At 37.5% G+C, this 27547-nt stretch overlaps 1 protein-coding gene across 2 annotated transcripts in view; it reads right to left on the reverse strand.

Moving 5' to 3' along the window:
- Nucleotides 1–27547, reverse strand: part of LOC146001470 (E3 ubiquitin-protein ligase MIB1-like) — a 58439-nt gene that overhangs the window by 18134 nt on the left and 12758 nt on the right. For both annotated transcript variants that reach the window (XM_083138838.1, XM_083138833.1), the window contains exons 4-5: nt 14369–14558; nt 6657–6822 (exon numbers count right to left, since the gene is read on the reverse strand). In XM_083138838.1, the coding sequence (XP_082994964.1) occupies nt 6657–6822; nt 14369–14558 (356 nt within the window). The remainder of the gene's footprint in view (nt 1–6656; nt 6823–14368; nt 14559–27547) is intronic.

Raw genomic sequence — 27547 nt, forward strand, 5'->3', positions numbered from 1 at the left:
GGACCATCCTCGTATAAAGCTTTAGCCTGTTTAATAACAGCAGATGAAAAGTGAAAATTCAGTAGAGCTGGCAGAGGAACACTGATACTGATGAAAGTGATATGTTTTTAGGATTGAGAGCCTGAAAGTTTGTCCGACGAAATGTCATACTACATCAGACAAAAAAAAATTGGATGCATAAGAGTGTCATGCATGCATTTTTATGCCGTAGTAAGTCATTTTGTCGCAATTCGACATTAGTCAGATTTAAGTAAGTCTCGAAGCTCTTCTGGCAACGAATGATGAAAAGATTCTCTCAAGCTATCGACCAGGTGAGTTGTGGAAAAGATTCCAAACTTTTGAGAGCTAACATCACTCTCATCTTCAGGAACTTCTCAACAACTCACCTGGTTGATAACCCGAGAGAATATTTTCATTAGTCAGATTTATCCGACAAAAATCTCATGCATCAATGGAGCCTAAATATTTGGCGGATCAAATGTTGTCTCATGGCATGACAAAAAATTCAGGTTGGATAAAAGCCCTCATTCGATTCAATGTTCCTTCAGAATGTCTACACAAGGCTGTACTATGGTGTCGGACATCTTTTGGATGGTGTCAGAGTGGGTACACCCTTCTGGTTGACAGGTCTGACCCCTTATAGCTCCCATAGACAGGACCAGTGGCGAAGCGTCCTATGAGGCCAGGAGGCCGGGCCTACCCACGCCATTACTCTTTTAAAGTTGTATTTACTTATTTTGTCAAAACATATGTAATGCAATGCAAGAGTTTGGAATTTTCATTTATGATAATTACAAAAAAATTCTAACAATGTCCAGTATACGAACTTTCCACGGAGTGAGGCACATTTGCTGGGGCCTCTTCTCTTCACATTCTGTCGTACGGTCGTATATGCGGGAAGCCTAATCTTACGAGTACTGTACGTATGCTTATACCATGCTCGTGAGGCCGGCCTTGCGGTGTTACCCACTAGGACGAACAGAATTCAGCAACGCTGCATTTCCACCAGAGTTGGAAATTTGTGGTGTACCAGCATTTTTTATAAACATTAGCCTGTGTTCGTGCAGAGATATTTCTATTTCATTGTACATTCTCCATATTTTGTACGAAACTTAGGTTTTCTTCCTTTTGAGTTGAGTTGAGTTGGTGTTTTAAGTCCACTTTATGCACAGTAAGGCTAATCGGGACTGGACCTACAGTTTAAAGTGGGATCCGAACCACTTGTGCCTCCACCAGGTATCGAACCCGGGACCCCTTCATTACAAGGCTGCGACGCTACCACTGCGCCATCGGGGAGGCCCGTTTTCTTCCTTTTATCGACAAGAGTAAGTGAAATTGAAAATTACGGAGTACTGTAGTTCTGACTTCGTTTTCTGCTCAGAGTGCTGATGGTCTTGTCGATTCACCCAACACCGTAGCGTAAACAGAAAGTCTAAAGAACATATATTTGTAAAGTAAGTCTTCATACCAAATTATGTAAATTAAAATGCTAGTTACGCCTTATATTTACAAAGTAGTTTTACTTTCACTGTAAATAGAATACTTTATTTTTATCGTGAACAGGGATTCCCTCGCTTGTTCCCTCTCTGTTAAAACTTGCCTCCTGCTCAGGACGCTACAAGGGAGCGTGGCTCAGAGCGCGAGGTTTGTGGTGGTAGAGCTTTGTTTGTGATTCGTGTCGTGTGCAGCGATCAGATTTATGCAAGGAAGTGCTGGACTAAAATGCAAGAACAATTGAGTTCTTAATTGAGTGAAGATGCAATCATTGGTAAGGTAGAACCCACTTTTGGCCTTTTATGTTTCCTTCTTATAACAATAATTTCTAAAATGTTTTCAACTCTATTTTCCTTTGCAAGTAGCAGTGGCAAGTGACAGCAAATTTTTTTAAAAAAATTAAAGTTTGTTGAAACGTTATTTAATGCGTTAACACTGTCGTCGAATAGATATTACAAGCAGACATTTTTTTATGCAGCCAACACAAGCGAAGAGGTAGGCAGTTTTGTTTACCCTGAAGGGATAACAACAGAAGAGAGCAGGCAATGAGAGTACAATGCAAGGGAAGACTTTTTTTGGGTTTAGGACAAAGAGTGTTATGGGGATATTGTGGAGGCCATGTCTGTTCCAGGTCTGGCGGAACAGGCTAGTGTTGTCACTTTGGATTGGCAAAAAAGAGCTAAATTGCACCTAAAAATTGGGATTCTATTCTCTCAAGCAACTACATTTATTATAACCTGTTTATATATTACATAGTAACATTTCGTGTTGCCATCATAGAAGGGTCCCAAACAAAGATCCTATGTTCTATTATCACGTAAAGGTGGGTAGAACAAACTAGGATGTGAAGTATTCACACTGAATGAGATAGGTCACCTTTACCTATGATTTTTCTTGAAAGCCGAGTAGTGGTCATCCTAACACGTTACGAAGCCAGATGACCTAATTGTGGTCATGCCAATGTTTCCTGATCCTCTTTAATTCATTCTCCATATATTCTTATCGTCACAATTAACATAGAGCAGAACAAATGAAATGAAAATATCCAAAATTTAAATTATGTTTACTTGCACATACAAGTGTCAGAAATTCATTTATCTAAAAAGCCAAAACTGGAATTAATTACAACCATTCCTTTAGTTACACAACAGATAACAATGGTGTTTTCCTCAGTGCGAGGAAGTCTTGCTAAAAGAAAACTCAGTTGGCAACAGTAGAACGTACCAAACTGACAGTCGCTGAAAGTGCGGAATTCTGTTGTCTGCTCATGGCACAAACATCATACTGACCTGAAAATTATGCAGTTCTTCTAGCACTTTTCACCTCATTGCAAAATAAATAAATACATTTAGAAAAAAGTGATGTAGAATTGACAACAGGGCTCGAGCACTATTCATTGGATTTTCGCGATGTCTCATGATTGGTAGTTCTTTCTGGAGATGTATGCATAAATCAGGGGTTGAAAAAAAAAAAAAAAAGAGAAAGAAAACGAAATGAACAAAAATCTAGATCGATGACATCTGGTGGGCGGGAGGAGAAAATCTAAGACATAATCATCGTACTGATGGCCGGTAACAACACTTTTGAAAATGTCACGCCACTGGCAAGCAAAGAAGCGCCTGGAGAGACATTGAACCACTGTCCACGACATAGCCCCCTCCCTTTCTTTTTACAGATTTAAGCAAGTAATGGATATTATCGAACTTTTGTGCCTACCCTGCTAGCCACTCTACGCTTTGCCACTGGACAGGACAAAAAATATGTCAATAAATTTTACATGTGACATTTAGAGGTTCATCAAATGTGTCTGCCTCACTGGAAATTTCTCCTCCCCACCTCTTCCTTCAGCTACCATCACTTGTTTCTGACACCATGGTTGTGTCCAATGCATAATAGAGACCTAAAAGTTTACACCAAAGGCTGGCAAGATGATTTCCCATTTAAGTGCAATGCTTATTAAGACTTCTTCAAAATCAAATGCCTGGCACGTTCATTGCATCACATAGCATCTACAATTCAACAAAGAAACATTTGTCAGTAAAGACAAAATTTCCTGACATTTCCCTGACTTTTTTTGACCTGTCGTCAATATCGTCTGTCGTCATCCTGATATTGAATATTGTAGATCAGCATTTCTATGTTTATAGTGATTTTGTCAGGTTATCGAATGTTGAATATACTCAATAACATCGCTCCTCTCACGATCGACAGAAAATTCACCGATGTATTTCAAATTAGTAAAATTAATATTTTTATAATATTTTTCATGACATAAAACTCTCCCATAGCCTCATTTTCAGTAAAAGGTGGTCGGTCATAACTTGGGTTGCCAATACATTTAGCATCATTATGGATGCAAAATGGAGCTAGTATTTGAGAGGGGTGATAAAACACCTCTTCTGGATGGGAGGCTGAAGTGCACACCCATACAGTCAGACCACCAGCCGCCACTGGAGAGGGTGAAGAACTTGCAATGAAGTAATGAAATGCATTATATGTGGAGTTATCTGTCAGTTTGAATCAGAAGTTTGCGTGCATCGCATTTAGCCTTGGGTGAGGTAAACCCCAGATATGAGAAGTGCACATGGTTGATCATCTAGAGCAGTTGTAGACATTATGCTTGGTAATTTTAAACATTTCCATAATCTACCCTTTATAATGAATGATGCACTATTTGTCACTTACATGACCTTGGACATGGTTAGCGTGTCTTCCCTCATTCTCAAGAATTAAGTTTCATTCACACACATTTCCGAAGCACTAGTCCTAAACTATTCTTCTCTTTATAATTACTACCATATCGTGCGTCCATCATTAGAAAATGCTCACTAAGCCCTGTGGCTGGTAATTGCTCTCTAATGTCACGTTTGTGCTCATTCATCCTTATTTTAATTGTCCTGCCAGTTTCCCCTATATACACTTTGGCATAATCACTGCATATTATCTGATATACCCCTGAAACGTCCTAATCAACCCCAGTTTTTACATGTCTCTTTTGCTGATTATAAATGGCCCAGTACTATAAAGGGTGGATTATGGAAATGTTTAAAATTACCAAGAATAATACCAACAGCTGCCCTAGGTTCTGAACCATTTGAACTTGCCATAACCTCGGCTGCACCTTACCTAATGTATGAAAACTTCTGATTCAAACCGAGAGCTGGAACCAAACACAATGCATTATTAGTTCTTCAATTGCTTACATTCACCATTTTTATTATCCATCTTCCAACTTTTTCCTGATGGTTTTCAATAGCAAAGTCGAGATGTTGAATTTTCATCTACTTTTTAACCACCACAGGTTACAGAGTAGCCATCTTAACAGTGTAATGAAATATGTGGAACACAATGAAAAAAAAAAAAACACATTTGGAAATCAGCGATTGTTGCAATTGAGAGAATTATTAGTGATTCTGCACAGTAACACAGACAATAACCAAAAATGTCTATGCCCCAGATAGCACGTAAGTTTGACATTCGATTTAACTTGCAGTTAACTTACGTGCTATCTGGGGCAGATCACAACCAGAACAGATGTCTTTTGGCCTTGCTGTAAATTCAATGTTTTCAGTAGATGATTTGAACACCTGCATGGTGTTGTCAAGTGACAGTACTGTACCAATATTATTTCCAATTGTTTTCAGGCCTACTTTTCTCAACAGCTGCTAGTGTGTCAGATTGAAGAATGGGTGTTTGAAACATCCTAATGTTTCCAATAATATTTGGAATGCAAATCTAGTATAATTCCTAATGTTTCCAATAATATTAGGAATGCAAATCTAGTATAATTCAAGAGGTCATACATGATTTTTAAGACAAAATACAAGTTGTAAGAATATCAGTTTGTTTTTCAATAAGTTCCTAACAACAGCAATTTGTTCTGTCTGTGTAACTTTCTTCTTTAATGCATATAAACTTAAGCTAACTGGAATGTTCCAGTACTACATACTAATGTTTAATCAACAGAAATACACTGCCATACTTAACTCTACAGGCTATACCATGTGTGGTATAGGTGTACATCTTCCAATTTGTGCCATTGAGTGTGAAGTCACTTGTATTATCCATAGAAATAGGTTTGAAGTTTACAATGCAACTGCCAGGGAGATGTAGTTTCTTCATAAAATGATTTGCCTATTTGTACCAAACTGACAGCTTCAAAGCAACTTGTAATGATAATCACTACAAACATTGTCACAAACAACATTACAGCCAAGAATTTATTATTATGTTTTCCAGAAAAGTAAGAATGAGAGGAAAGCTTGTGAAAATAAAATTTCAAGGCCTGGAAGTGCTTAGCACAAAACTTGCCTCTTTGTTACACAAGTGTTTCGAAAGTTACTTTTTAAGAGGAACTGGGTTACAGTTACTTTGCACAAAAAGTAACTCAGTTAGTTAACATTACCTTCAAAAGTAAATTAAGTTAATTTTTACAGTTACTTTATTCTAGATTATGACAAATAGAACACGTTGGATGTATGAACTTTAAGTAAGCTGCTCCTTGCACTATTCTTTTCAATAATTTAAAATAATACTCGTATGTTTAAATATGAAAATATAGGGGTAAGAAAACTGAAAGTAAACACATATACTTGAAAAAGATCTGTACGACAAATAATTTGCTTGTAATACATGTATATGTGAATATTAAATTATAATTTTGTTCATTGCTGTTAAACGATGAAAAAAAGCAAATATATATAAGTATATACTTTCTTGTTACTTCAAAAGAGTAAATGAGTTATAGTTGGTCACTTTGAAAAGTAACTACTAACAATTACCATTACTAAAAAAAAGTATTTGTATTACAAGTAACTTGTTAGCGACCACAAACAAAAGAACCTTCGGCTAAAATCCGTCATGCACCATCCTCTCGATCCATTCAGCTCGGTCCATAAGGAATCATGCTCCACTCTGCCCCTCCCCTCCATGTGAAAGACGATGCACAGGAGTCGGAAGGTCTGCGCAGGTTCATTTGCTGGTGGTTCCACTATACTTACAAACACTGAATTAGACTAGATTCGATTCAAGGAGACAAAGTGGAGATCATGCTGGCAAGCATCTAGGACAGCAATAAAATTTAATAACAGCTGTTTATGTCAGCAAAGGTTCTTAACTTTAAAATATGCTACCGAGTACCTTGAATACAAACTATTTATTACCTGTGTTACCACAACACATAGCATATGGTATGACTCTCTCTATCTGCATTCGACACTGCACACACTTCTTCATCAAGGCTGCACAAGCATCACAGGCACACATGTGGCAACAGGGTTTGAAAAGAATGGAAGCCTTCTTATCAGAACAAATCACACATTCTTCAATCTGAAAGAAATTTCAAAATGTTAATATCCCGTCTTCTTTGTTGTTTTTTTTGTCTAATTTTATTCTAAATGTAATTATCACATAAACACAATAGCCTAGAGCTAGTTTATATATTTTTTTAAAAAAAATTTCTATGGATATTTTATGTGAGTTTGTATGCGTGATTGATCTGGTCTGAATGTACATATGGGTTTGTATTTGTGCTGTATATATTAGGGATGGGAGAGATTAATTAGTACTCAATTGGTACAAGCTAATCTGGCCATACTAGTGTATCAGTTTATATGTAAAGTTACTGATAACGTTACCAATTAGATAGATGTATAAATAGCATATAATTAAGTGCAAAATCCTGCCATTTTGTTATTATTTTTATTAATGTAAACATTAGGCTTACCATACGTCCGGGATTAGCCCGGACAGTCCTGGTTTTTTAGTGCTGTCCGGGATTGCAAAATGTCCAGGGTTTTGAGAATCTGAACATGAAAATAGCTACTGGTATCGAATATTCACGACCAGAATTTATGACCAGTAAATATCGATTATATCTTCTCTTTCTTCGAGATATCAACTTCCGACCAGTTCCGTTTCCGTACTTCTGTTATGAGAGCATCTTGGTGGTCTTGCAAGCGTGTGAAGTAACTCGTATACACGTTTTTGATAATTATAACTATTTACAAGGGCTTTGCATTTGGCAATGGGCAAAAGAAAGTGTGTATTTAACGTTAACCTGCAGCAGCAATACAAATTCTTGAAACTGTGTAACGACAGTAACAGTGAAAGTGTGCAATGTACGCTCTGTAATGGAGTATTTTCTCTTGCACATAAAGGAAGAGGTGATATTGAAGACCACGTGAAAACAGTTAAACATAGGAGTGCTATTAATGATACTGCTTCAGCAAACATAAGATGTTATTAAAACAAACAAGCCATTTCTGAAAAAAGTCATGTCTAGTGAAAATTACAACTGACTCAACTAACAGATAATGCTACCTAGAGAGGTTTCCTAAACATCATAAAATGTATTAATCAATTAAACATTTGAAAATTAATTGATTGATTTTAGGAAATAATGTTAATATTTTTTTCTTGTACAATTTATAGTTTAATGTTCCAATAAAATGTTAAGGCTTTTTAAGTAATTTTAATTTATTTTTGTAAAAAAACTGAAATTCAGCAGTAACGAGTTGATCACGAATATGTCCTGGGTTGGACTCAGTAGGCCTAGTAAACCGTATTTGCTGGCGTGTAAGATGCACCAGCATATTGCACATATTTTTTTTTAGGAAAAAGCTTTTTCACTGAATATTATAATTCATTTACAGTATTTCAGATATAAAGTAATATGTATGTCTACTTTCAACAAATAACTTACGTATTCTAATTAGGAAAGAATACATGTTAATCTTCTTTATCAAAACCCAGATATTCATCTCCAGAGCTAAATGAAGAGTCATGTCAATCCTCTTTCAGAATCTGAGTCCTCATACAACAAATTGTCCTCTGTACCATCCTGTGCATTAATAATGCCACACTCTGTAAATGATTAAACCACTGTCTTAGTTTTCACAGCATGGTGTAACCTGAGAATCGGCATACAAGATTGAAATGCTTTATTTCACTTCGCTTTTTGTGCCACTTTTGGCTAATTTGCGAAGATGGGGATGAGTGATGCCATGATGAAATTGATGAATGAACACTTACAAACATCCATTTTCAGGCTGGGATTCGAACCCAGGACCCTTGATGTTGTAGCGCAATGTGCTAACCACTCTGTCATGGGGGCCGGCTCAGTGTATCATCCTGTCATTCAGAACTATTTTAAACTGTAAAGAGTGCACTTTATACACCAGTAAATATGGTGATTCATATACCCTGCTTTTTAAATGTCTAAATACACACAGGGCCTCCCCGATGATGCAGTGGTGGCGTCGTCCGCTTGTAATCAAGGGGTCCCGGGTTTGATTCCCGGTGGGGGCACATAGTCGTTTGGATCCCACTTTAAACTGTAGTCCAGTCCCAATTAGCCTTAATGTGCATAAAATGGACTTAAAACACCAATTCAATCAATCAAATGTAAATACACAGTTTGTTTTGAAAAAGCAAATGTTATTTCAGTCACCTGGTTGTGCATGTTAGTTAAGGAGGTCGAAGAACCATTACGTTCTTCGAGGAACATTTATAATTTTGTACCAGGTCAGTAGACTATTGGTTAATGGTATCAGTTAATTTTGTATTGATATTGGCCAAAATTTTAATTTGGTCCATTCTTAATAAATACATACATATTGCTATCTTTGGATCTTCCATTTGCAGTGCGGTTCTCTTCAGTTCAAATTTCAAAGAAACCAATGCCACTTGAAATTTCAGACCACCGCCAATGAGTATTAAGGTTCGGCTGGGCCCTTTGGTCGATGCAAGGGCCAAAATATTCCTCTTCTTTCGAAAAAGCACTATTCCAAAATATGAAACATTACATGTGCTTAGAATTCCTTGTAGAGCATTCACGTGAATCTTTGTGTGGTTTGCTTTCACTGTTGTCTACATATTATCAATAGTTTAATAGACTTTTTTTGAGCTTTTGAGTTATGTTTTGAGCCCACTTTTATGCACGAATAGGCTAATTGAGGCTGGAGCTACAGTTTAAAGTGGGATCCGAACCACTATGTGCCTCCAACCAGGTAGTTTAATAGACTTATGTACACATGAAACTATGGATAATATCCAGGCAACAACAAAAGTAAACTGCATGAAAATTCGCATCAATGATCTAGAAGGAATTCTAAGCATATGTAATGTTTCAGATTTTTTAATATCATACCGGTTTTTCGAAAGGAGAGGAATATTCGAAAAACCTGCCCTAGAATTGACCACATGTCCAGTCGAGCCTTAAGCTTCGAAAACATCATGTGATTGATTGGACCATTTTGGACTAAACGTAAAGATGGGGATGAATGGTGATAAGATGAGATGAATGATTGGACCATTTTGGACTAAACGTAAAGATGGGGATGAATGGTGATAAGATGAGATGAATGAAGGGACAACACAAGTCCCACAGATGTTTATACTGGCTGGCCAAAGCCTTGCTAGTCTGCAAAATGCAGCCCAGGGTGTACTATGTGGAAGGGAGGTTGACATTTGGGTGTCATGAGAACCATACAATGAAGGATTGTTCAGAGCTTATTATGCAAACTTTAGATAACTGAAGTGTAAGTTTAGATTTGTGTCAGTTGTTCAAATTGTATTCATCATTAAAACACTCTTTCAGTTAGTGCACTGTACCTGGAAGACACACACAAATGAAACTCTACAATTTTACGCAGGATTTTGAATGGGAAAAATCCACTTTCTTGTCTTAGTCACTAAAAAGTTTATACTGATCAGCAGGACACTGTTGAAAGAAATGACACATTTGACTTCTCTGAGTTACATCACAGACAACAGGAAACGACTCTTAGAGAAAAACTGTCCTGTAAAAAATAGGATGCAACACCTTAAGCTAGTTTGGACCATATAAAGATATAGAATTTGTTATTATACTCTTACATCTTCAATGCCTGCCTGACAACTTTCTCTCTACCCTTGAATGTATGGGATGCACCACAAAAGAAAAACATGGGAATAAATACTATCATCTAACACTTGTGATTACAACTGGAAGGTCTATGTTATTGAAAACAATAGAACTTTGATGATTTATGTAGCGAATTTGTACAACTATATTATTTGTAAAAGTGACTCTTAAAAAAATACTACCACTTTCATAAATGAATCTTAACACCTTTATGGTTGGATGGAGACACATTTGTTTATTTTCTAAAAATTGCAATGAAGCCACTTTGGTGCACAATTCATGTACCAATTTCACAATTTTTGGGTAAATCTTTAATTACTAACTTACTTCTTATCAAATTCTAATATCACTCAAGTTCCAAAATAATGACCATTAAAAGAAATACATAAAAACTAAAATTACCGTGTTACCAAGGACGTATTTAGACTTATCAAGTACTAAAATTAAATAATGAAAAATATATTTGTTTAGCCTTTCTTGTATAATTTCCTCTGAACTTATTGGAAGACAAGGATTATATTGGGAGGATCATACAGCATTGAGGACAGGAAGGACGTATTTATGGGGGTCCAGGGGATCGAACTCCCCAAAAGACTTACCACATACTAAAATTAAGCATTTGTTGCATAATCGATGGTTAATAATTTCCTCTAAACTTTTTAGAAAGCAAGGATTACATTGAAATCATACGGCGTTCAATGGCATTACAAAGAAGATTTATGTACACTACTACTCAAAATAATATGCATAAAATATTAATCAGAAACTTACTTTTCTCCAACTACATGTAACATCATTTTTGTTATTCGATAAATATTCAATTATTCATTTATTTGACATTAATTTCATTGCCAGGGCACATGTTTTTATGTAAATTATTCCGATCTTAACTACAGGTAAGCTAAGTAATGAATATGCACTGTTATATCTCTATTCATAAAGTCTATTCATGTAATAATAATATAATATTAATTTATGTATTGTAATTAGTTTTAATTTGATTTAATATAATTATTTTAATTTAAACATTTTTATTATTATTCCTGAGACACTTGGTTCCGACAACGAAACATATTTCTAGATACGTGCCTGTGTGACTTCTTAAAATGAATTTGTATTTTCTGCAACTTTTGGCTCATTCCAATGAAAAGGAGGAGTGGTGATTTGATGAAGGGACACTTAAAAGTAACATCCGGGATTCAAAACTAGGAGGGGTGTAAGGGGTGATCCTTCCATGTAGTACACCCTGGACTGCATTTTGCAGACTGACCAGGCTCTGGCATCTGGACCTACAGCCAGTATAATCTTCATAGGACTGTGTGTTGCCCTTGTTTGTGCTGAGTGTCCCTTTACAGGCTGAGCTTTTAACTGAAGTCAGAATATTTTAGTCTACGACATTACTGTTGTATTATTAGTTATATTTTAGATAAGGTAAGGAACTGGACCCCATATCATGTGACGGATTCCAAATAGCCTAAGTGCTGATGCACCCAAAATTTTAAATTCAATCAATCAATCAAAATCGAACCTAGGAGTAGCAAGCTTAAAAGTTGAGCACTTAACGTGCTCTACCACCAAACTGGCTTCTTGAAATTAATAACGTAATTATAACAAGTGTATATAATTAAAAAAAAGAAAAAAAAAGTTCACTTACTATTGAAATACGTCGTGATGTTGAGCAACAAAAATTACACTACTTACACCGCTACTCAATGATAGACTAAGTTCTGAGTGGTGGATGGCTGCTCTGTTCTCTACTTCCTCCTCTACACAATCACATGACATAACTCTCACCAGAAATATATTTTATAGATGGCAGTAATTTACCCATACTTGAAACATCCATTAACATCAACAAATGTAGATGACATATGCATAGTACATATAGGGCCTCCCCGATGGCACAGTGGTAGCATCGTCACCTTGAAATCAAGGGGACCCCGGGTTCGATTCTCAGTGGAAGCACATAGTGGTTCGGATCCCACTTCAAATTGTAGGTCCAGTCCAGGTGCGGTTGGCTGTATAGCGCAAATGTGCAGTGAACCCCCAGTAATATACAAAATAAACAATAACTGAGATGTTCATAAGCGTAGAGTGCCAAATTCTCTTAGTGAGAAGGAGAAACCGCGGGCCAGAGCCACTCAGCTCCCCTCTAGTTCCGTTTTGTGCAAAGCCTCCGCTGAACCTCCGCAAGGCAACCCCTACCATGCTAAAAGCATAGGACGGCTAGCAGAAGCTCGACGCGTACATATGGCGAAAATACATGCAGTCTGATACTCCAGGAAGGTCGTCTCGGCAAAACGGACATGCACAGTTCGTAGGATCACCAGCGAGCTGGAGTGAACCACACTCTTCTCTCTTCCAGTGTTGCACTATGTGTTTCAATTTGAATTCATTTGGCATTCTCTTTGTATTATTTATATTTTACAAGACTTATTAGATTAATGAAGAGGGTGTAATATATATGCAGAGGTGACCCCAAACGAAAGCTAGAAGTAAAGATGATGGGACAAATAAGATAAATATGATAGAAAACAACTTGCGTATACATTCAGAGCTTTCATCTTTAAGATGGAAACACTTCAGGTGGAAGGAGCCGAAAAGTCAAAAATAGTGTGAGGGCGAGGGGTCGATTAGCGGACAAGACTTAAACAACCTTTGGGTCTTCTTACGTCAGACTAAATGCTTTCGTTGACATGTTAGGCTTTTTAGGTTTAGTTGTCTTAGAATATATACACTGCAATTTTCGGGACTTTACCGTGCTTGACCAAAAATGTAATATTTGCTATTTATTCAAGCGTAACCTAACAATGAAGGCATTTCGCACTTACGTCAGAAGACGACCAAAAAGTTGTTTGGGTTTCGTGCGATCAGTTATACTCTAGAAAGAGAGGGTGTTCAAGGGGACGCGCGTGATTGACTTTGTTACGTTTCATTGTCTCCATACTTGTTAGTTTGAAATATATTTGGCGTGGTGATACGTTGAGTGGAGTGAGGTGGATTGTGTATTGGAAGGAGTGTAGTTGTTGCTGTGCGAGAAGTTAACATATTGCATAGAATAGAATCGAATCGCTTTGATTTAGCGATATACTTTCGAATAGTTATATAAGAATTATCTTGTAATCAAGGGGTCTTGGGTTCGATTACTGATACATACTCATTTCAGCAGACAGAGATTTGTACTTTTAACTGTAGGTTCAGGATCCAGTTCCAATAATATAGTCTATTTGACAGTGGTGGGACCAGAAAAGAGTTGGCAAGAGTGGAAGAGGCAAAATTGAGGCGAGAATATTTTCCTGAATTCTGAGATACCCCTAAATACAATACCATATGAAAATCTTAAATTAAAATGATCGCCCCCTACACACACACACTCCTTGGTGCTGTCACTGTTATTTGAACATAAAGCAAATTAACTTTGTCAGTAATCTACCGGCCAAAATTTGATAATTTTCCCAGTACTATCTCTACGAACCAAAGCGTTTAGTGTCTCAAAAGGTTTAGATAAGTCCACTTTGCATAATTTTGGTGAACCCCCAGGAAAATTATGCACGAGCCGCGCCTGGTCCAGTCCCAATTAGCTTTCCTGATGGCACAGTGGTAGCCTTGTTGCCTTGTAATCAAGGAGTCCCGGGTTTGATATCCAATGGATGCACAGTGGTTCTGATCCAACTTTAAACTGTAGGTCCAGTCCTGATTAGCCTTACTGTGCATACAGTGGACTTTAAACATCAATCAAAAGCATAGTACATCTAGTAGTGGCCACATTAAAAACATAATATATGTAGGGTCAGATTAGGGAGATTTGAGAATCAGGGTAGAAGCATTTCCTGGTTGAAGAGTAATTATTTGCTCCCTATACAATTTTTCAGAACAGTGAATATAAAATTTCTATCTTAGAGTTAAATTGAAAAAAAGGTTATATTGCACCAAATTTTAAATCTATTTTGTTTGAAATTTTATACATACCTTTGCTCTACCTTGAACTGGTTCCCTACATATCAGGCACTTCTTAACTCGAGGTGAACATACAGAACAGCAAGCTACATGGCCACAAGGTCTAAACAGAGTATCACGCTTCAAATCAGAACACACTAGGCATTCGTCCTCAGGCTTGTCACCTTGCTGGGAGTTTGGTCTGGAAGGCTCAGACTGTTCACTGAAACAAAAATTTAAAGTCAGTAGTTTCACATATACATGATGCAGCTACACAAGGCATTAAAGCAAACTTACAAACCTCAGTATGAAAAAAAAATATGTCAGATGTTTCACATTGAAACATGAAAATAATATATACAATTCAAAACCAAAACCAGCAAATTCTGATACAGGTTTCATGAGATTTATCGTGCTTTCTTTGTCATTACATTCACAGTCTCCATTGTATTTTTTCCTTACTCTTCAAATTCTGAACCACTTTAAAACATATTATAATCTCCCTGAACCTACGAAGGGATATCAAAAAGTAATTGAGTACATTTTTTACAGCCAATCGGAAATGTATTCACAAAAACTGAAATATACATTTTGAAGGTTGAACATTACTCTACTTTTCCACATAACATACATTCACATTTATACATTTGTCCCACAGTGACACCAATTTTTAGATGCCCATGCAATAGAAATCGTCTGGCTGGAAGTGTAACGAATGACGCATGGCTGTCACAACTTCTGTGTCACAGATGAAGTGTTTACCGGCAAGGTGTTCCTTCAGTGTGCCAAACAGGTGTAAGTCTGATGGAGTCAGGCAGGGTGCGAAATCCCGGGGGGGATAGGAGGAATTCCCCCACCAACGATCTTGTTCTGAAATTTCTCCCCACCAAACTTTTCCAGAGGGGGGGGGGGGGAGTTTTTGTTCTAACAACAAACATGAACAATTTGTTTTGAAGTCTAATATAATTTACTGGAATAATATCGAGCACACACACACAAGGAACTTACAACAAAAAGCCTCATCTCTAAGAACACTGAACCCAGAACACAAATTAGTCCGACTTGTTATTTTTTCTCCATTTCTCATCGCCTTTCATGAACTACTGCAAAGTATATAAATATGTAAATAAGACAGGTAATAACATTTAGATGTGAATTTTATGTATGAAAATATTATCTTCTTAATGTCTCTTCATTATTGCTGTTTGCCACGTAAATCATTGTTCATAGCATTAGTACAGGGCATTCAACAAAAAAACAGCCTCGCGGTACATGTTTAATAGTTGGCCCATTTGCCTGTTTCGTTGTTGTGGCAGTCTTGTATGTACATGTACTTGTAGTGGGGAGTGTGGGGGTGCGAGGAAGGGGCGAGAGGGGAGGTAGAGAAGGTGGGATGGATGGAGTGTAGCGTAACAGTGAAATAATTTTACCAATCCAATTTTTCTATAAATATCCTGCAACTTAATGCAAAATTCTTGCCATTAATTTTAACAACTTATTTGTATAATTCATATACAGTAGTTCATTATCACTAAGACAAAACGTATTACAGTTACAGGGTTCCCAATGACCTGAAAAAGTCAGGTAAACTGGATGTTTATTATGCTTGTTATGATTTTAATTATATATATTTTTGTAAAATATTTTTTACATTTAAAATAATTCTTGAAGCAATCCTGGTGGCAAATTATCAAGAGATTCTCTCAGACTACATCAGACAAACAAGGAGGACAACTGAACGATGTTGCAAAGGGTATGCCAGCTATATCAATAATTTTCATCCAGAAAAATCAGTTAGCAGAACATTCCATTATGATTATGTGGCCGCGGTGCCTCAGTCGGTAACGCGTCTGACTACCATGCTAAAGGTCCCGGGTTCGATCCCCGGCCGGTTCAAATCCGGGAACTTTTCTAAGGTTGGAAGCGGCCCCGGCGCCCACCCAGCGTTGAATAACATTGGGTACCTGGGGGAAACTCTGGGGGGTAAAGGCGGTCAGCGGCGTGATGCTGATCACATCACCCCCAATCATGACCGGATCAAGAAAGTGTGGGGCGTTACCCCCACACCACCTATACGCCTTCATGGCATGGTGCTATGCACAGGGGAGCACTTTACCTTTTTTATCTTTAGAACATTCCATTAATGAGGACCACAGAATTGGCTTAACAACTGATATCATCAATAAGTCATCCAGTTACTTGGGATATGTAAATCAAGAAGCAATAATTATAATAAAACGAAAAAAACATCGACAGACATGAGACTTGAATAGAACCTGGCCTAGCTGGAGGTAATCAACTGGGGGTGCAGACATGGGAGAGTGCAACGTCCGAGCGCCGGAGCACTGCACACTACACTACGGAGCGGTGCAAAAGTGTACCCATATATGCTAGCTTGTAGCCAGCCGAGGACATGGACTCAAAGTATCTCAGGGCTTGCGGGGTTTAGTATGGACAGGTCAAAGGTCAACTTGTAAAAGTTTATTTATATTTCGTGTCATTCTATAGAATGAAGGGATCTGAACCAGTTAATTGATGGGGTGATGTAAACTACTCATCATTCATCCTCTTGATGAGACCACTCGTCATTGACATGACGAGTTATTGCTTGGCATGCGAAAGGTACAAATTACACAAAGGAATTAAACTACTGAAAAGACAATGGCAACTCGTTGGATTTTGTGAACCGTTGAACCTGTATCATGGCTGGGTGTAGGATAATTACCTGTCTAACTGAAGTCTCTTAGCTGAATGAAAATAGCGAAGTCCTCTGTGAGCTTCTAACTTGTTGACCAAAGCGTGCTTCCACTATCGACCTCCTGCCTTGCTGACCTCCTCTCTCCACCAACTCAATTCCCAAAGTCCAGTCACTTCCCAGCTTGTCTCACCTCTATATTCCCTGGCCATCGAGCTCTTCCTCGATGCCGAATCGCCGAATCGTGTTTATTATAATTGCTACCATGCAAACCGCTGACACCAAACCCAGAAGTGTTACCTGTTTCCTGAATGCTCAGGAGGTTTGCATGGCACAACACAATGCATTGTAAACATGCCTAAGAGGCTTGAGACAGCTGAGAAAAACAAGTGAATGCCCTGGTCAACATGAAGCGTTCAGAGAGACTTAATAAAATAAACATACAATCTTAGGGATTGATACGTTCGCGCCTCCTAGGAAAAATTTTCTCCTTTGAAAATTTAAAAGTCAAATCGCAAAGCTTGACATGACTCAGGTTCGCCAATTCCATATATTTTCATAAAAAACCAAATATACAAAAGAAATCCACCATAACTTGTCTGTTGTTTGCCATATCCCGAAAGAAAGAAAATTTTTATTCCCTAAACTTCATAATGAATAATACCCTTAATACTAACAAATTCGTATGTTTATACGATGTAAAAACAATAATATATACTATTATAGGACTAGAAATCACAAACGTTCGTGTCGTTAAGCGATAAAACTCTTAATGTATCACATGTGCGTGTACGTAATGTGTATTATGTATAATTGCTCATCAACCTGCTCCTAGTCAAGAGTCTGTGATGCCTCGCCACGCGGTAACGACTCTGTGTCTCCCGCAAGGCCAACGGTTGGAGCATCTTGCAAAATGGAACGGAATTCACAATGTTTGTTTATATTGCCCCTTGATATAGACTCTTCAAATAAATAGAAAAACCTTAAAAAGGTGCACAAGTAAGTACACGTAAGTAAGCATGTAAAACATTGTCACATCTCACTGTTTTGTCCGTGTGAAAACCTGATCATATCAAAGTGCGTATGTTTTACGAACTACGTAGCCAGTGCACTCCTAACATCGTTGAATATATGAACTTGCATGGCTGTGTTGCACATTCCAATGTAGTATTATACAATATTCAATGCATATAGTGAGTTACACTGAAAACTGTCGCTGGTAAAAACTTAATTATAGCGTTCCATTTTCTCTTCTACATTAAACTGTACACTGTATACATATATATGGCTTGGTGAATACCTTTGTATGACTGCACACAAAATTAATAATCTTCCAAGTGATAAAACTATGTGCTTGAGTTTAAATATCAAATAAATGTTCTGCGAACAAATGTGTCGCTTTCAATATTCCATGTTGGTGAGAAAAAAAAAAAAAAAATATATCACACTAATATCTGCATGCAATAAACATATGCATAAAATATTGTCACTAAAGCATGCTTTCTAAAATGTTCGAAAGTGCTGTAATTATGTTTTTTATTGCTTGCATGTCCGTTTATTATTCAAAGTGCAAAATTTCATCGTAAAAAAAAATTAGGCACTAATTGATGCACTGGTCAATTGACACCACTGATGCTTGTCGCTTCCTTGCAGTATAATGTAAACTTAAATGCATATAAAACTAGTTCTTATGCATGACACAAAACTGAAAATGTATATAAGGACTATGGAAAAGTACTGTTTCCCATAATGCATGTTAAATGACCAAATAGATACACATGATAGGAGCTCACATGTGTATGTGTAGAAACACTGTAGCACAATTCTGTAATTATTGTTTGTGACCAGAACTGCTGGTTGTAGAATGTATGTTTTCTCTGCTTCCTCTTCTTTCTGGATTGCTTGTCGTCTTGACTGCATTGGGGCAATGTAAAAATGTAGTAAATTACCCGTAGAACTTGGGAGATGGGGAAAAGTTGTTGTTTTAACTGCAAACAGTGTGGAGGGGAATTTTATTTAGCTCCATCACTAGGTGTTGTTGATAATGTGTAGTCCGCTATACTGGGAAATGTATGGTTGTACATCCTTCCTGTAAAAGGTAGTCTCCGTGCAGTAATAAGTAGAAATGTCTGCATGTCTCCCTCAAATTGGTGGTGACGAGTCTCTTCTTGAAATAGTACTTAAAATGTCTGCATGTCTCCCTCGTAGAATGATACTCAGTCTTTCTGCCTGGTAATAGTAGACTGCCTGTGGATGTCCGTCATGAAAAATGCCCATGGATGGTGTAGGCATTGCTTGTCCATGGCGTTCCGTATAGACAGGTTAGGTTGAATAAAGGGAAAATTATGACAAAGAAAGGAAATAGCAATAGGATGGGTATATATAATTCAAGTATGCATGTACACAAAACCAACTAATTTCCACTGCCTTTTCTTTTAAAATTAAATTAAATTGTCTCATCAAAAATAAAATATGATTAAAATAAATTGATAAAATAATTGCCATAACTCTTTGAAAATAAATAAGGAAAAATTTAAATAAAATATCCAACCGTAATTAAAAATATTAATGTCCATGATTAATGTGTTGCCTTAACCTATTAATTATTACTGCGCTGCTCTAAATGAATCTGTTTAGAAAGCTGATAATTAAAAAATAAAGATTGGCCTTCGTTAAGCTGAACTGATCTGTGCGTGTTCAAATTATTATTCAAATTCTGAATGACAATAAAGTGACCTGAACCTGATATTAAAATACCATTGCGTGTTCTGATAAACTGAAATAATTTATTGTCAGTAATAGACTTCACTTCAAAATTACAAAATGTAGAATTAATAAACAAAGATAAGTGTTGCAAGCATGTTCTAAATTATGTTGAAATATAAAAAATTATTATGTTGTGAACCCTTAAAATAAATATATAAAACTTGAGTTGCGCAAAGCAAGCTATTAGAGTGCTAAAAGGTTGCTTTGACAAGCCTCTAATGGCCTCCTAATAAACAATAGGCCGGTGCAATTTGCCGTGGTTGAATATAATGCAATATAAAACAAAATTTTCTGTAAATGCTACTTCTGAGTTTCGTTGAAACTCCAGGTGGTAACAAATATAGCATCAGGGAATTAAAAGAGTGATATTCAAATTTGAAACACAATAAAATTAATAAAAACTTTCTCAATTTCAAATTTTCTGTAAACAAAAGAAATGCATCCACTCAAAACTTCTTGAGTCCGCCGTATACCTCAAATCACTTGGTCGTGTAAACAGACCCGCCGCGGAAAGGTATACTTGACCCATATAAGAATGGTGTGTCAATTCCTTAGGTATGTTCAAACAAAATAGATAGAAAATAGTTATGCTATATATTACAAAATAAGTACAAATTACTAATATTACCTACTGTACTAACATTAGCATGAAGTTAATCAGTAAGAAGTAATGAATTTATTGCTGCATTGTCGAATAAGATGCAAATTGGGTAGATAAACTAAACTTCCTAATAATAAATATTAATAATAATAATAATTCTCAAATTATAACATTTGTGGTAAACCACACTGTTTAAATTTGGAAAGGCTAACGATGCCATGGCGACTTTTGCTGCACATGCCTGTGCTAATCACCGAGGCTTAGCCTTGGCATGTTGCTAACTAATTTTGATTACTCTAAGTGCATAAAGTGCTAAAATTGCCCTCTTGTAGAAATTTCCCTGATTTTATCAAAATTACGTTTATTTTTATCCTGATTCTAATGAAAAAAATGCGTCAATGTCCCAAAAATTTTACTTACTATAAATATATCTATAAAAAACGGGAAAAATTTTGCGAGAAAACGCAAAAATTCATCTGGTTGTTCCTTTGTAAAATTATTGGTCGTGATTAACCTGAAGTGCATAAATGCGACGTTTTATGGCAAAATTTACCTATGTAAGACAAAATATCCCTAACATTGTTGACATGAACTTCTATCGTGAAAATCAAATTCTGATGGCTATATGCGGAACTAAACTGATCCCATAAAATTTTAATGGACGACCGCCACTGGTTGGAGAAAATATGCAAAGCCTATGGTAAGTGTTTTCTGAGCTTCCAGCGTGTTCAAAGTACTCGGGAGAGCGCTTGAGTGCAGAAAAGGAATTCGCTGATACCAGACATTCTAAATTGTGCAAGGTTGCATTTGTGGTCGCTGGACGTAACTGAAAATTTCTCTATGGCGACAACGAGAGCTCTGGCAAGTTCGCTGCCGTGATCGGCGACTTCGGGGAAGTTCGGGTTCCGTTCGGGAGGTGGAAGGGAAAAAGTCGCTGCTTCGGGCAGCGAGCAAAGGAACAGGGGAAGAAAATGCAACGCTATGATTCGCTGACCACCAGCATGACGCGTTAAAGTTTACAAAACTCTAAATTACTACGAACAAGGTTTAGTAAGTGCTGCGGGAGTTCGAAATAAAGTCAAGGACTTTGAAATGACGTAATAAATTGGATGGAGAAAAAAAAAAAAACTTCGTTGCGCTTCCGACAGCGTGTTTACTTGAACACTTCCGTGCTCGTAAAATAACAACAGTTGGGAAGCTGTTAGCAAACTAAATGACTAATAAACCTTGCATAAGGTACAATCAAACGTAAAAAATGAATTATACTTAAAATTTGAAACGTAATTGATATAAAATTCTAGGCGAACGTGAAGTCGTAAAAAATATGGTCTGTAAATGATACAACAGGTTCGGGAACCTGAAAATTTGGCTTACTTTCTGTTTTTAAAGTAACACTTGAAACTTTCTCGACTTTTACTGGTGACTGATTCGCAAATGACTCTTTAACTTTTACAACTGGCTGAACACAGTGTGAAATAGGCAATTCACTTTCCATTTTACAACTGTTTTGAACAAAATTAGGACCCTTGCTTACGGCAAATTTCTGAACTCTATCTTTAACGGATAAAATATTCTTCGGCAAATCTATACTGTCGTCTTTAGTGACTAAACTATTTCTGGATGCATCCTGAACTTCTTCTTGTACCCTAGGTTGAATAATAATGGACTGAGGCAGTGGAGAGGGAATTGGCGGGTGACTCGTTTTTAATGGTACCACTTCAACAATCGGTGCAATATCGTCGTAAATCTGCTCAATGGGCGGTGAATCATTAAATTTGCTTAACGGTAATTCGTTGGTACACTCATGGTCATAAGTAATAGATTTCTTGCGGTGACATTGAAAATAACAGATTATGAAAATTATAAAGATACTAATAATAAATGTTGTTAATAATAAAATTGTAATTATATTATAAGGATAGTCAAAGGACTTGTTCAACAGATAAATAAAATTAAAAGCTTTTACGTGTGGAAGTAATCCGTTTAAAATAACTAAAATCGCAATGATTTTCATGTTGCTTAGGCAATCAAAACAAACAGTTCTTCAAAGCTAACACGTACTTTAAGCCTGCCTAGTCTAATTAGTAAATATTTTAACTCAACTTTTAAATTATTTCTGACTCTAGGCTCAATTTATCTGCGTAATTTATTTATTTAATATAATTTATTTATTCTCTAAATTTATTAGCACTGGTTAACTTATCTTATTTTAAATTTTACTGCAAACTTATCTTATTTTATTTTCAGGTGTTAACTTTATGTTTAAAAACTTTGAAATCAATCGAACCGTACTGAAGTACAAGGTAAGGAAAAAAATTGAGACTGATTTACTCCTGACTACCTGAAATAAAATAATAACTATTATTTATGCGATCTTTAAATGCATTAAAATACTAACATCACTAAAACTTGAAGAATCTTTAATTCTCTCTACTCATTCTAAAATATGCTTAGCATATTATTGTGGCAAAGCTTAAAACTAAAACCGTTGTGGTTTACTCATAATCATTCTGCGATGGCAGAATGGATTTCCAGGATTATCGGTAGCTATCCAATATCCGAAGGAAAATACTTGTTAGTGGAGCGCAATAAAATCTTGACGTCGACGTCTACATATTCATATAATATAAATATTCTCATAACTGGCGCTTAAAAATAAACTTTGTTAATATAATCATATACCTTCTTCTGAAGAGTAACTAAAAAAATTCTAGTGATGTATTCGCTGAGCTAGTATTATTACATACTGCAAAAACTTTTGTGCGTAAAGCACATTATTAAATAATAAGTCTGCTTTTAATCTTTCATATTATTAGTGCTATTTTATTATAAATTATTATTATGTCACGCAAGTGAAATTAAAATGTTAAATCTGTTACTTATATAAATTTTCAATTTTAGTGACCATTGTCCGTGCGTGAGTCCGCGTTGTCTTCTTGACGATCTTCATCTTCACCTGCCAAATTCTCTTCGCCTTCACCGTCATCTGGCGCATAATATTTTTTGAGTCTCTGGACGGCAATAGAGTCCACTACTGTTTTCCGCGCTTGTTTTGGAATTCCACCAGGTATGTATTGGGATTCTCTTCTTGAATAACTGTGGCTGGGCCTTTATAAATACCTGAAAAGCACCGTGCGGTTCCAATTTTCTGGGTGCTGTCAAAAATTAATACTTGATCGCCTGGTTGAAACTTGATCTGTTTCCTCTTCTGATCATAATATTTCTTCACTTCAACATGTCGTTTTGCTAAGTTATCCGTAGCATTGGTTCTTGCTTTCTCCAATACTCGGAACCGTACATCATTCTCCACATTTTCACAGCTTGGTGTGTGTAATGCAAGCTCCCAGGGCAAAGTAGGTTGGAATCCATGTACTAAAAAGAATGGGCTATACCGCAAATTCTGATTCCTGGTAGTATTGTAACTAAATACACTTGGCTGTAAATATTGGACCCAATCTGTATGTTTTGAATTAACATAGCACTTCATTATACTCTGCAGTACACCGTGGTTGCGTTCAGAAAGACCTATCGAGTTATGAAGACCGACTGGTGAAAACTTGATGTTGATTCCCAATTTATTGCCAAGTTCCTGGAAAAGCTTAGATTTAAATGCTGATCCGCGATCCGTGTAGATATCCTGTGGGGCTCCGTAGCGTAACACGATCTCTTCATACACAAATTCTGCTGCCGTACTGGCCGTGCAATCCGCAACTGGTTTGGCTATTAAATAGCGCGTCCCAAAATCTGTTGCAGCGATTATGTATCGATGACGAAGATTGGATGAAGGAGGATATGGGCCTGAAAAGTCTAGACAAATCCTCTGGAATGGCTTCTGTGCGGGAAAGGTGCACAGTTCCCCTGCTGGTAGACCTGGACGGCGTTTATTCTGCTGGCATGTTATACATTCCCTAATTTTCCTCTGTATAAATAACTTCATATTTGGAAAATAAATTCTTGGTAAGGCCACATTGTAACACTTGGTAAATCCAAGATGAGAACCTCCTATGGGTGAAGCATGGAGTGTCTCAATGACAGAATCACGTAACGTCATGGGAATGCATAATAATTTCTTGGTAGTAGCCCCGCACCTCCACCACGTGTCATTCTATAGAATGAAGGGATCTGAACCAGTTAATTGATGGGGTGATGTAAACTACTCATCATTCATCCTCTTGATGAGACCACTCGTCATTGACATGACGAGTTATTGCTTGGCATGCGAAAGGTACAAATTACACAAAGGAATTAAACTACTGAAAAGACAATGGCAACTCGTTGGATTTTGTGAACCGTTGAACCTGTATCATGGCTGGGTGTAGGATAATTACCTGTCTAACTGAAGTCTCTTAGCTGAATGAAAATAGCGAAGTCCTCTGTGAGCTTCTAACTTGTTGACCAAAGCGTGCTCCCACTATCGACCTCCTGCCTTGCTGACCTCCTCTCTCCACCAACTCAATTCCCAAAGTCCAGTCACTTCCCAGCTTGTCTCACCTCTATATTCCCTGGCCATCGAGCTCTTCCTCGATGCCGAATCGCCGAATCGTGTTTATTATAATTGCTACCATGCAAACCGCTGACACCAAACCCAGAAGTGTTACCTGTTTCCTGAATGCTCAGGTAATTTGCATGGCACAACACAATGCATTGTAAACATGCCTAAGAGGCTTGAGACAGCTGAGTAAAACAAGTGAATGCCCTGGTCAACATGAAGCGTTCAGAGAGACTTAATAAAATAAACATACAATCTTAGGGATTGATACGATTTATACACAGTAAATAACAGTTTAGCACATACGCTCTTAAATCCTCCTCAGTGAGGTACCTGGGCAGTATTCTTATCTAAATTAGGGGGAACCAACTAGTACAGGTAACCAATAGGAACCTTGATAGCCGTCACGTGCCACGCCGTCTGGGAACAACATGCGAAAGCGTCAATAGCGAGGGACGGGCCAAGGGGCCCGCGGTTTCACAAAGGTGTTGGTGTGAAAGGACGCCGCAAAGTCAATCCAGCTACGACAAGGGAATGGTTCGGTCCCTTGGCATGTCCAGTCAGTAGCAAGAGACGGCAAGGTACAAAGTGTAGGTCTGGAAGCACCCAGGAGACTTGGGCTTGGGCCGCCACGACCCAAGGGTAGCACATCAAGCTCTTATGGGGCAGACCAGGTAGGTAGGTAGGAAAACTGCTTTTCTTTTCTCCTCCTTCCTTCTCAAGGAAGCTATTGGATCCTGGTAGGGGAAACTTCCAGACTAGATCTGGGAACCAGGTCTTTCGCAGTCGGCATCTGGCAGTCGACTGAGCTCCGGGCCTCGCTGCTTTGTTTATATACTGTTTGGTGGCAGCACTGAGGCGGGTGGAGAAGATCGGAACTAAGCCGGCTGCAGCGTTGCAAACTCCCTTCAAATTCACAAGATGCAACTCGTGCGTTATAAAATATCAAGTTTAGCATTGTAAAAACCACTAGCATGTGGCGATATAAACTTAACACTTGTGTGCTAAACTGAACACTTTACATTAAAGAAATTACAAGATAAAGAGATTCGACAATGCAAGTTACAAATTAAACAACAATTACTGCGCAAAAGATAACTGAATGCGTAAACCACGCAGGGTATTTAGCATGCTTGCTTTAACCAAAACGTGCCTGTTACAACAATATATGTTTCATGCCTAACAACAATGCACTCAAAATTAGATAAAAGATAAATCAAACGCATAAGCCTCGCAGGGCATTTCTCAAGTTAATAATTATATATTAAAGAATATGGCTATCACGCAGGATAGCTAAATGTGACGACCACGCAGGGTCGTTACATATGCCCCTCTCTCGGGCAAAAATTTTGAGGAAAATTAAAAAGTTTAAATTTTCAGAAAATTTTTTGGTAAACCAGAGTCTATATCTCTTTTACTTTTTCAATCACTAAGTCTTTTCTTCATTCACTATTTGTCTTCTCCGTTCGGGGGAACACCTGAAGAGACGAAGGTTGTCAAAATTCACTCGGTCAACTGGGTTCTTGGTCCTCGGGTTCAACAGCAGGGCAGTGTTGCTTCGAACATCCGAGGCGACATAGGGGCCAATGTATACCTCAAACAATTTGGCGATAGTCCTATTCTTTCGGGAACTTAACTTGTGATTCCTGACAAGAACCAAGTCACCTTCTTCTAATTGAAGAGCGTTTCTTTTTAACCTAATTCTTCTTTTCTTGCTTTTGGTGCTTTCCCTAGTCCTTGCCATAAATAGTTTCTGATTCCAATTAGATATTTGGGAATCTGCTTCATTTATGGGCCAGTTGAAGTGGTCCAAAACTTCATTAGGCACAGGCCTGTTAAAGAATAACTCGGAGGGAGCGTAACCGGTCGTGTCGGAAACAGAGTTGTTTAGAAGCCAAGATATTTCGGTTAAGTATTTTGACCAGGACTGGTGCTCTCGATGACAGAATAGCCGTAGTAATCTTACTATTTCCTGATTCATCCGCTCGATGGTATTGCTGCTAGGATGATAAGCGGTGGTGAAATAATACTTTATTCCCTTTCTATCCAGATATTCCTTCCACAAGCCTGATGTGAATTGCGTTCCTCTGTCTGATAGAATGGCTCTGACTTTAGGAAAGTGGGTAAAATATCCTTTCTCCATCACATTAATGATCTCTCTGGCCGTGCCTCGCCTCAGGGGATAGACAGAGACAAACTTTGTTCCTACATCAACCAAGGTGAAGACGTATTGATAACCCAAAGACATAGGTAACTTTCCAATTAGGTCGATTGACAAAAGTTCATGCGGGTCTTTCTGGTTAATGTGTAATTTGTCTTTGATGATCCCAAGTTTATCCATCTTGGTCTTCGCACAGGTCAGGCAATCTCTAACATGTCTGGCTACGTCTTGTTTTAATTTAGGCCAAAAATATCTGTTCTTCACTCTTTTCAAAGTCTTAGCCATGCCAAAATGTCCTAACTCATCATGGTTCTCTCGTAAAACCTTATCTTTTAATTTCTCAGGAACACACAATTTCCAGGAGACTTCGTCGCCCGTAGTTTTTCTAAACAGGAGATTTCCGTACAACTGATACAACCTTCTCACCTTGGACTCAGCAGGGGAGTCTACATCTTCCTTCTGTCTCAGTACTTCCAAGATGGAAAGGCAGAAAGAATCAT

The sequence above is a fragment of the Lepisma saccharinum genome, chromosome 1, assembly GCF_977018435.1.
Source record: "Lepisma saccharinum chromosome 1, izLepSacc3.1, whole genome shotgun sequence".
In the NCBI taxonomy this organism is placed as follows: Eukaryota; Metazoa; Arthropoda; class Insecta; order Zygentoma; family Lepismatidae; genus Lepisma; species Lepisma saccharinum.